At 41.2% G+C, this 12,273-nt stretch overlaps 1 protein-coding gene across 2 annotated transcripts in view; it reads right to left on the bottom strand.

Annotated features, from left to right (window-relative positions):
* TTC21A (tetratricopeptide repeat domain 21A) overlaps nt 1-12,273 on the bottom strand; it is a 92,144-nt gene that overhangs the window by 29,658 nt on the left and 50,213 nt on the right. For both annotated transcript variants that reach the window (XM_077268677.1, XM_077268676.1), the window contains exons 14-17: nt 9,123-9,338; nt 5,301-5,539; nt 3,708-3,780; nt 794-904 (exon numbers count right to left, since the gene is read on the bottom strand). In XM_077268677.1, coding sequence (XP_077124792.1) covers nt 794-904; nt 3,708-3,780; nt 5,301-5,539; nt 9,123-9,338 — 639 coding nt within the window. The remainder of the gene's footprint in view (nt 1-793; nt 905-3,707; nt 3,781-5,300; nt 5,540-9,122; nt 9,339-12,273) is intronic.

Below are 12,273 nucleotides of genomic sequence, written 5' to 3'. Positions count from 1 at the left end.
TACTTTAAAAGTTATATAATATACCGATAACACACCTGCGCTAATGGGGAAGGAATACTACGTACACTTCAGCGCTGCCTGCTGTGAGGGAAAAGCGGAGCCAATTGCGCTCTGATTAGTGAAGTAGGTCCGGTATGCAGAAAAATGTCCAAGTGCTGTGATTACAGCGGGATGGCGATTTACCCGCTAGACGCTGCCAGTCATGCGCTAGACGCTGACAGTCATATGGCTCCCTTCTGTATTTACATTCATACATATGCACTTACTAGATGTAGGCGTGAAGATGGTTGTGGAGGTCGGTAGATGGCCAAGTCCCTTCTGCTGATGAGCCGGGCTGGACCGTGTACCTCTAGGGAAATCCGGAGCCGACTGTGCCCAGGTGGGAGGTTGAACGCTGGGCGTCTAGCAAGGACATGAACCGCTCACTCCTAGCGTGCCCCGGCCGGAAGCAACGTCGGAGCAGTAGCGGTGTAAAAGGGGGCGTGGCTAAGGTAGTGACGTCACAAGTTGGGCGGGTGCTTGTCAGGACAACCAACCAACGCGTTTCGAAGGAGGTGCTCCTTCTTCATCAGGGTAACTTTAAAAGTTACCTACATTGTAAAGAGATTTCTAAACAACACCTGATGGCTCTTCTGAGTGGTTGTTTGTTTTACCACCCTGGAGATAGACAGACCCGTAGGTCACAGGAAAAGAAGTGGCACAGTTCTTCGATAGAATCATTGATGAATCAAGACATTCTGAAAGTTCTATAAATGAGTGGACAACATAAAAAAAAAATGAAACTTGCAAAAACCTTTTTGTACTGATGAGTTTTGACAAGGGACAGGCCAACTCTTTTCACCAGTGTTGCATCATTGGGCTTCTTCCGTTGAGCTTGATCATACACCTCCAAAGCCTTCTCTGGCTAATAAAATATAAAATTATTTTTATTCAGGACATAAATAATTATTACTGATATCATAGGATAATTAAAATCTATAGATAAATGCTCTGTAAGGGCACATCCACACAGGACTTAACTGCAGTTAAATCCTCAACGGAAAGAACTGCACCAAACTGTGAAATGATTTGCTGTATCGTAGAGGGTGAAATCCACAATGTCAATTCACAGCAAAATTGACATCAGTTCTGTAAAGCCAGTTCATTTCTGCTGTACATTTGCACACAGTGAATGAATGACATTTCTTACAATGTCATCACCAGTTCTGGTACTGTATGCAATGAATTTTTTTGCATGCAAATTTGTGGCAGAAAATCTGCACTCTGGAACGCTTCAACGAATCCCACTGATTCTGAGATTGTTTTCTCATGACATATTGTACTACATGATAGTGGTAAAACTTGTTCGATATGACTTATGTGTTTATTTGTGGAAAAATCAAAAATGTTGAAAAAATTTGGAACATTTTGCAATTTTCAAACCTATAATTTTTATGCCTTTAAACCAGAGAGTTATGTCACACAAAGTAGTTAATAGATAAAATTTCTCACATGTCTACTTTACATCAGCACAATTTATGAAATATATTTTTTGTTAGGAAGTTATAAGGGTTAAAAGTTGACCAGCAATTTCTCATTTTTCCAACAAAATTTACAAAACCATTTATTTTATAGGGACCACATCACATTTAAAGTAACTTTGAGGGACCTATATGACAGAAAATATCCAAAAGTGACAAGATTCTAAAAACTGAACCCCCTCAAGGTGCTCAAAACCACATTCATTTTTTAACCCTTCCGGGGCTTCATGGGAATTAATGGAACGTGGAAGGAAACAATGAACATTTAATTTTTTTCCAAAGTGTTTACTTTAGACCGCATTTTTTTTTATATTTAACAAGGGTAACAGGAAAAAATGGACCCCAATATTTATTGTGCAAATTCTCCCGAGTACGTCGATATCCCATATATGGGGGAAAACTACTGTTTGGCCACACGACAGGGCTCGGAAGGGAAGCAAGGCCATTGGACTTTAGCTGGAATCATTAGCGGATGCCATGTCACGTTTTGAGAGCTCCCGATGCACCTAAACAGTGGAACCCCCCCACAAGTGACCCCATTATGGAAACTAGACCCCTCAAGAAATATATCTAGATGTATAATAATTACCTTGAACTGCCAGGGGCTTCAGAGAAGTTTATAACGTAGAGCCGTGAAAGTAGAAAATCACATTGTTCCAACAAAAATTTTATTTTAGCCTCAATTTTTATATTTTCATAAGGGGAACAGGGGAAATTGCTCCCTACAATTTGTTGAGCAATTTCTCCTGAGAAGAATTGGATTTATTTGTTTTTTGTGCCGTTCCTCGCGTGGTGTAAGTGATTAGATTACTTTATTCTTTGGGTCGGTGCGATTTACAGCGACGCCAGATTTATATTGAGTTTTTATGTTTGGCAGATGTCATACACTAAAACGCTTTTTTTTTTGCAAATGCATCGCCATATTTGAGAACTAAAATTTTTCCATATTTTGGCCAACAGTCATGTAAGGGCTTGTTTTTTGCCGGACGAGATAACGTTTTTTATTGATACAATTTTTTAAGGGCATATGACATTTTTATTCTGTTTTTGGGAGGCAGAATGAACAAAAAACAGCAATTCAGGAATTAAAATTTTTTTTTGTTTTTTTTTTATGCTGTTCCACATGTGCCTTTAGGAGGCAAATATGCCCCTCAAAGTCACTTCAAATGTGATGTGGTCCCTAAAAAAATGGTTTTGTAAATGTTGTTGGAAAATGAGAAATCGCTGGTCAACTTTTATCCCTTATAACTTCCTAACCAAAAAAAAAATGTTTAAAAAATTGTGCTGATTTAAAGTAGGCATGTGGAAAATGTTATTTATTATCTATTTTGTGTGACAAATCTCTCTTGTTTAAGGGCATAAAAATTAAAAGTTTGAAAATTGCAAAAATTTTGATATTTTTGCTAAATGTCCGATTTTTTATAAATAAACGCAAGTCATATCAAACAAATTTTACCACTACCATGAAGTACAATATATTACAAAAAAACAATCTCCGAATTAGTGGGATCTTCCTGTGAAGCGCTCCAGAGTTATTACCACATAAAGTGACAGTGGTCAGAATTGTAAAATTTGCCCTGGTCGGGAAGATGAAAACAGGCTTGGGGGGAAGGGGTTAATGCTGCTGTCAGATTTTGATGATCAGATCGCCTGTATGTAGCAGAATTACTCACTTGCCATAAGTGCCGTCCACCGGGCAGCGTTCACAGCAATCTAGCAGTGACAATCAGAGGTCTGCAGGAGACCTCTGGTTGTCATGCCAACCCATCAGTGACAGGGGTCACCGATGGGCGGATTTCCGGCGCGATTGCCTGAAGTGCATGTTAAATGCCGCTGTCACGGTTTGACAGCATTTTACGGGATAACAGCCGTGGGAGAATCATGATTCCTCCTGCGGCTGTTAGGGGCACATGTCAGCTGATCTTCGCCGGAGCCCACATCAAACAGGGGGAGGCGTTCAATGACGGATATGTCCGTCATTGGACGTTAAGGGGTTAAGCTATACATACACTGCAGTAATTTTATATCTCACTGGCATGTCATACGGATGTCATGCAGATACTATTTGAGAAAAATCACATTGTACTGGAATGACACTCCTACTTTTCAGGAAAAACATCGTAGCGCTTTTATTTACACTGAGAAGTGTGAGCCCTTAGCCAAATTTACTGCAAGATTAGGAAGTACCTCTTGAATGTTCATGTAGGCATCTCCCAGGAGAATACTTGTCTGTGCGCCGGGAAGCTGCTCACTTAGCTCCCTGTCAAGAGAATAGATAGCTCACTGGTTTCCATAGGTTTACTGTAAAGTATGAAAAAATACAGCAGAAATGATAGAAGCAGAATTCTATAAAGACAGAACTGTCTAATGTGTCTCCATGTTAGTTTGATCAAAGATGGGAAACAAGGCGAATTCCGATAATGAATAATTCACATATAATAGTCCAGCCACATGAAGGATCTGGAACACATTGAATTCCATGTAAAGCACGGCAATAGTCTATTCTACCTACATGGATGTATGCGGTGACAGTCATTGCCACTATTCTAATGAAACCTATATAATCTAGGATTAATATTTGGCCTTTATTACAGCTGAAATATAATCCTGATCACACCATATATATCCCTTATTTCTAAAATCCTCTTTTGGTTAATCCAGAACCACCATCATCTTTTGTCCACATGGGTTCATTAAAGGGGTATTCCCATCTCAAATAATGTTGGTATAATGCTAGGATGCACATTATAATCAATGGTTGTCCAGCCTCTAAATCTGCGCCGTGGCACCTTCACAGTAGATTTAAGTGAATGGGGCACAGCCCAGGGTGGAGTACCCCTTTAAGGGGTTGGTCCACATTATGAAACAAAGATGGTATTTTTTGTTGTTGCACTAATAGCCATTTACATGAGTTGTGTCCAGTGCTGCATCTCACCCCCTATTTAAAGGGAATCTGTCACCTTTTTGAGCTATTAATATGGGCATACAGGTTGTATAGAGGTGACATTCGCCATACCTGTATGCCTCATATCAGATGCTTTGTTCAGTAATAATCATATTTTATAGTTTTGATCTTCCAGGCTACGGGGCGTATGCTGCCTGGAAGATAAGACTGCCTCCGGTCTTCATTATACAAGATTTCTTCACCCCGTCTCTTCAGTGTCCCTTTGACGTTATGTGCATGGCAGGGAATCCTGTGCCTGCGCATTCTGCCGGCCGTCGCTTCTCTGCACTGTGGTGAATTCACCTTTACTGTGCCGGAGATCACTGGGAGCGGAAGTTACAGGGACTCTCTGGCGCCTACGCACATCAAAATTGAAGACAGCGCCCACAAAAGGGGGGAACAGAGCAGAGAAGAGACGGCAGGCAGAAAGTGCAGGCGCAGGATTTCCAGCCACACACATGACGTCAAAGGGGCACTGAAGAAAAGGGGAGAAGATAACTTGTATAATGAAGCCTGGAGGCAGTCTTATCTTCTGGGCAGCGTATGCCCCGCAGCATGGAATAGTGAAGCTATAAAAGATGATTTTTACTGAACAAGGCATCATCCAGGAGGCATACAGGTATGACTAATTTCAGCTGTATACAACCTGTATGCCCATATTAATAACTCGAAAAGCTCAAACGGGCGACAGATTCTCTCTAAGTGAATGATAATGCTAACAGATGGAGCCTATGAATAAAAAGGCCATTACTTTGTCTATGATTTAAAAGAAAGGGTCTGATTTTTGTTTTACAATCAGTCATCAGCCATTACAGACAGTCTTACTGGATTTTTACCTATAACACCCAACATATAACTTTTTATCCATTCGAACTTTGAGATAGATGTCGGCCATCTTTTTCTTGACCTCAATGTAATAGGGCTGGTTTGGAGTGACGTCTCTCAGCATGCTTAGAGCCATTTCCACATCGCCTTTACTGAGGCACATATCTGCATTGGCCACAACGATTCTGACCTCTTCTGGGGTACCACGAAACGCATGAATGGCGTCTTGTATTATCTTTGTAGCTTCATGCTGCAACAGAAAATCTGTGTTTCAGCAATTCTATTTCATGAAAAGTAATGTGATTTGTGGTATTGCCCCAAACTTTGCTCTGGATTTTATCTATTACAAAATAATGGATGAAATCTGTGGCACTGAAATTCGCACCATGCTGTGGATCTGAGATTCTGCTCTTTGCCTTCCAACCCACGCCTTAACTTTATCTCTATTAGGAATCCAAGAAGTATCTATCTACTTGCAGAGATTGACATGCTAAGCATGCCGAGATGAGGAGACTTAAAGGGAACCTATCACCCCCAAAATGGCTGGTGATGTAAGCTCACCGGCATCAGGGGCTTATCTACAGCATTCTGTAATGCTGTAGATAAGCCCCCGATGTTACCTGAAAGAGGAGAAAAAGATGTTAGATTATACTCACCCAGGGGCGGTCCCGGTGCGGTCAGGTCGGATGGGTGTCTCCGGTCCGCTACGGCGCCTCCCATCTTCATTCCATGACGTCCTCTTCGGGTCTTTATGCCGCGGCTCTGGCGCAGGCGTACTTTGTCTGCCCTGTTCAGGGCAGAGCAAAGTACTGCAGTGCGCAGGCGCCGGGCCTCTCTGACCTTTCCGGCGCCTGCGCACTGCAGTACTTTGCTGTGCCCTCAACAGGGCAGACAAAGTACGCCTGCGCCGGAGCCGCGGCGTAAAGACCCGAAGAGGACGTCATGGAATGAACATGGGAGGCGCCGGAGCGGACCGGAGACACCCATCCGACCGGACCGCAGCGGGACCGCCCCTGGGTGAGTATAATCTAACATCTTTTTCTCCTCTTTCAGGTAACATCGGGGGCTTATCTACAGCATTACAGAATGCTGTAGATAAGCCCCTGATGCCGGTGAGCTTACCTCACCAGCCATTTTGGGGGTGATAGGTTCCCTTTAAAGCCGGAATGCTCCTCTGGGAAATATGCTAATTATGCAATTTGTCTCTTCAGAGAGGAAGAGAACTAGAACTATAGTGCCACCTATTGGAAGGCAGTACCCCGAAACACACTGTCTGCAAATTGAGATTCTGATTTGGCTATTATCCTAAGTCATGTGACAAGGATCGTTAAAGGGTCAACATTGACTTGTAGGATTGCTACCTTCCAATAGGTGGCACTAGAGTTCTAGTTCTCTTCCTCTCTGAAGAGACAATTCTCTATTAGGAAAAAAGATATACTGGCACAGTGGTATATACTGAGTATATTGGTGCTGATCATTTGGGGACACAGAGCTATACTCTTCTTTCTTCTTATGATGGCAACTATCTGATGAAGGTCTAGGTCTGATTTTTAAGACTAAAAAGTTACTTATTCTTAGATGGCATCTCTACTAAACCATTATCTTCCTTTTGCACACTTAGGAGTGCAGGAATCCTTTTTTTTTTCTTTAGCTTCTTTAGCTTTGTTCATTAGTTTTGTGTTGTATTTTACTGAATTTTCTGTGGTTTCTACGTAATACACTGTATTAATATATTTTTACTTTGATGGACTCATAATGAAGAATCATAGCAAACCACCGGATTCTGTGTGATTTTTCTTGCCATTTCTGACTTCCATACAATAATAGTGATCGGCAGTTGTAGTCGTCCATCCTACATGGTTCCATTTTTATTTTGTATTTGTAATAAAAAGGGTTTTCCGGATCTACAGAAACACTCACAGATTATATTCTATTTCACTTTTTACAAGTCAGGTTCTTTTTTGCTGACTGATAATCCACATAAAAAAGGGAGATACGGTGACATGTAAAAGTTTGAGCACTCCTGGTCAAAATTACTGTTATTGTGAACAGTTAAGCAAGTTGAAGATGAAATGATCTGTAAAAGGTCTAAAGTTAAAGACACGTTTCCTTTGTATTTTAGGCAAAAAATATATATTGATGCAAAAGTTAGTACCTAGTAGCACCCCCTTTTGAAACTATCAGTTTGTAAACGCTTTTTGCAGCAAGCCAAGAGTCTTTCAATTCTTGTTTGAGGGATTTTCATCCATTCTTCCTTAGAAAATTGTTCCAGATCAATGAGAATCCTGGGTGGTCTTGCATGCACTGCTATTTTGAGGTATCGCCACAGATTTTCAATGATATTCAGATCAAGGAACTGAGAGGGCAATTGTAAAACCTTCAGCTTGCACCTTTTGATGTGGATTTTGACATGTGATTAAGATCAGTATCCATTTGTAGAAGCCATCCTCTTTGAAACTTCAGCTTTTTTTTACAGATTGTTTTATGTTTGCATTAAGAATTTGTTGAAATTTCATTGAACCCATTCTTCTCTCTACCCGTGAAATGTTCGGTGTGCCACTGGCTACAACACAACCCCAAAGCATGACTGGTCCACCCCCATGCTTAATTATTGGCGAGATGTTCTTTTCCTGAAATACTGTGCCCTTTTAGCTCCACCTTTACCTTTCATCATTGTGCGCAAAGAGTTCCATTTTAACCTCATCAGTCCACAGGACTTGTTTCCAAAATGCATCAGGCTTGTTTAGATGTTCCTTTGCATACTTCTGAAGCTGAATTTTATGGTGAGGACGCAGAAGAGTTTTTCTTCTGATAACTCTTCCATGAAGGCCATATTTGTGCAGCTGTCTCTGAACAGTAGAACAATATACAACAACTCCAGAGTCTGCTAAATCTTTCTGAAGGTCTTTTGCAGTCAAGTGGGGGGGTTCTGATTTGCCTCTGTAGCAATCCTAAGAGCAGCTCACACGGGAATTTTGCTTGGTCTTCCAGACCTTATCTTCACCTCCACTGTTCCTGTTAATTGCCATTTCTTAATTACATTTCGAACTGAGGAAAGGGCTACTTGAAAACACTTTGCTATCTTCTTATAGCCTTCTCCTGCTTTGTGGGCCTCCACCATTTTCAGAGTGCTAGGCAGCTGCTTAGAAGAACCCATTACTACTGTTTTTTGGCACAAGGTTAGAGCTTTTAATAAAGCTGGGAAATTTGCATCACCTGGCCTTTACTACCGATGATATTGAACAAGCCATAACCCTAACAGGCTAATCAAGGTCTGAAACCTTTGTCAAAATTATCTGAGCACACAAATGTTCAAGGATACTCAAACTTTTGCATCAACCAATTTTCCTTTTTGTAATTTATAAAATGAAAAAAAACACAATTTTTTTTTGTCTAATATACAAACGGAATGCTTCATCTTTAACTTCAGGCCTTTTAGAGATAATTTCATCTCCAACTTGCTTAACTCTTCACAATAACAGTAATTTTGACCAGGGGTGCCCAAACTTTTACATGCCGCTGTATGTCTAATTTTGCTCTGTTTTGCTAACTTAACTTGCCCATTCTTGTTAGGCTACGTTCCCACAATGAGCTTTTGGTGATTTTTTTGAAGCTGCATAATTTCTGCACCTATTATTTAAAGTATTGCAGCCATGTCCTGCCGCTAACAATCGTGGGTGTATAGCGGAGCTCTGCCCGCAATATATATTTAAGGCTAATATCACACATGTAGCTTTTGAGGTATACTCGGCATAGGGCAAAAAAACCTCTAATTTAACACACTCACAAATATAATAAAACATTGTCTATTTTTGGAAAAGTCGCTGCCTTACCTGTTCTCCATTTAGACGAAGAAGTTCTGCAAGTTCCAGATAAACAGAGACGCGCTCACTAACGCTGAGAGTGTCTGCTTTTCCTCTTCTGGCTGCTCCTCTCTTCATTTCGGGCAGGCTCATACACATCCTTAACATCTGAGTGGCGTCTGATACTTTCCCTGTTTGCTTTAAGACTCTTGCTTTAATCAGGTGGTAAAATGGATGTTCTCTCATCTACAAAACACAGTAAAATAAATAAAATAATAAATAATGTGTGTCCATATATATGTATATACAGTACTGTGCAAAAGTATTAGGCAGGTGTGGTAAAATGCTGCAAAGTAAGACAGCTTTCAAAACTAGAAGCGCTAATAGTTCATTTCTATAAGTTAACAAAATGCTAAAGATAAATCAAAATTAAAATCAATATATGGTGTGACCACACTTTACCTTCAAAACAACATCAAAGCATCAATTCTTCTAGGTACACTTGCACAGTCATGGATTTTGTAGGGTTATAGTCAGGTGGATGAGTAACCAATTATACCAAACAGGTGATAATGATCATCATTTTCTCATGTAGGTTGAAACAGTAATTATCTGAAACAGAGACAGCTGTGTAGGAGGCTTATAACTGGATGAAGAACAGCCAAGCTCTGCTATAAACGTGAGGTTGTGGACGACATGTCACAGATGAGCAAAGGCAAGACTGAGCACAGCAACAAGACACAAGGTAGTTATACTGTATCAGTAGGGAATCTCCCAGGCAAATATTTAAAAGCAGACTGGACTTTCAAGATGTGCTGTTCAAGCTCTTTTGAAGAAGCACCAAGAAATGGGCAATGTTGAGGACCATAGTGGAAGTGGTTGGCTAAGGAAACTTACTGCAGCAGATGAAAGACACATCATGCTTACTTCTCTTCGAAGTCGGAAGATGTCTAGCAGTGTCTGCAGCTCAGAACTGGCAGCAACCAGTTACACCCACCTACTGTTCAGAAAAGTCTGGTCAAAACTGGTCTTCACCGAAGAATAGAGGACAAAAAAACATGCTTTGGACATAGCCAAGTGACTCAGCTATGCACAAAAAATAGGACCTGTGGTTCAAAGAAATGGTAGCAGATGCGCTGGACTAATATGAAATATGTGGCTGTAACAGAAAGAATTTTTTTTTTACAGAAGGGCTGTGAGCGGTACAACGAGTGACTGCAAGAAGAGTGAAGCATGGTGGAGGGTGCTTGTCAGTTTGGGACTGCATTTCTGCAAACTGAGATGTGGATTTGCTCAGGATGATAAGAAATACAGGCAGCTACATATCCATCATATAATACTAGCAGGGAGGCGTCAGATTGGCTCCAAATTTATTCTGCAGCAAGACAAAGACCCCAATCATGCAGCCAATGGTATTAAGAACGGTCTTCAGAACAATGATTCCTGGAAGTGATGATATGGCCCCACAGCCGTATCTCAACATCGAGTCTTTCTGAGATTACATAAAGAGAAAGAAGCATTTGTACAAGCGACATCCATGGAACATCTGTGGTTAATCCGCCAAGTTTTTAGAAGAACTTTCCTTACAAGCTCCTTCAAAAACGTAGTACAAGTAACTAGGAGAATTGATGCAGTTTTTACGGCACAGGTTAACGACACAAAATACTGATTCGGATTAAGACTTCTCTTCTGTTCTTTCACTTTGCATTTTTGTTAAAAATAATTTACTAGTAACCCTACTTTATAAAGCATTCTTAATTTGCATTAGCACATTTTTTCTAATGACCATGCATGTAATACATAGATAGCCCTGTGATAGAAATATATATATCATGTAGATCTCACTTGCATGTATACTCCTCTATAATCAAATATATACTTATATGCTCACATCTAATATATACATTATAATCAATGGTTTAAAATGGCTGACAAACTGATATAACCCAGACAGATCATATGGGGTTTTCCATCCCTAAAAGCAGAACTCAGGTTTAGTTGCTTAATCAGCAGTCATATGAGCATTAATCACAATATTCCATATATGTTTAGATAACCAATGACAGAGGAGCTAGACAATATGGTAATTAACTAACCACCCCTGACAACCCCTAACCACTCCTTTATATGTGAAAATATAAAACTATGTATGTACAATAAAGTATCAGTATTGATGGAATGTTGTTCTGTCACAGTTGTGTACAGTCCATTCTTGATGAGCGCTCAAAATACTCAATCTAATTGGGAGCGGCCACAGCACACACAGGGATATATTTATCCAACCCTAATATTTCCATAACAGAATGGCGCCCAACGGCCCGGATAGCTCAGTCGGTAGAGCATCAGACTTTTTATCTGAGGATCCGTATCTGTATCCCCCCTTGGGAGTGGGAGTAGAGTGGACGGGTTGAGGACTGTGCATCTGGAGATGGTGACATTGTCGGGCAGGAGTAGAGAGCACTGGAGGCGAAGATGCGTGGCGGTGAAGAGATGTTTTAGCTGGGTTTGGTTGAGGATTGCTGAGATGTCATGCAGAACCAGGATTTCCAATGGTTTTTTCCACTGATGTCAGTAGTCCTGTCCAGGAGGGCGTGTGCTGCAACTGCTGCTCTCATGCGGGAGGAAGAGGCTTCCCTTGCAACTGGATCCAGGCAAGCTGAAAAGTAGTCCGAAAGTCTCTGCTTTCCCCCCTGAAGCTGTGTCAGGACTCCAGTAGCAAGGCCTTCTTTTCTCATCAAGTAGAGACGGAATGGCTTCTCGTAGTCAGATGGGCCTAGTGCTGGCTCTGAGACTACTGTGCCTTTTAACTTCTTGAACGAACTGAAGGCTGCATCTGTCAGGAGGAACGGGGTCACGCTGACGTATTCACACAGAGGCTGCATTAGGACGGAAGCATCAGGGATCCAGGCTCTGCAATACGAAACTAGACCAAGGAAGGCCTGTAGCACCTTTGCAGTTGTCGGAGGGACCATCTTCTCCACTGCGGTCTTCCGGTCATCTGTCAGGTGTTTCGCCTGGTGAGCAATACAGTGTCTCTGGAACGTAACTTGCTTCAGACACCACTGGACTTTGTTCTTTGAGATCTTGCAGTGCTGCTCCACCAGGTAGAGTAGGAGATACAAGGAATGGGCTTTACACGTGTCAAAGTCAATTGCACAAAGGAGTAGATTGTCCATGTATT

The sequence above is a fragment of the Ranitomeya variabilis genome, chromosome 6 (genome assembly GCF_051348905.1).
Source record: "Ranitomeya variabilis isolate aRanVar5 chromosome 6, aRanVar5.hap1, whole genome shotgun sequence".
Classification (NCBI taxonomy): Eukaryota; Metazoa; Chordata; class Amphibia; order Anura; family Dendrobatidae; genus Ranitomeya; species Ranitomeya variabilis.
The sequence above is the reverse complement of the archived record's forward strand: the minus strand, read 5'-3'. Positions and strand labels throughout refer to the sequence as shown.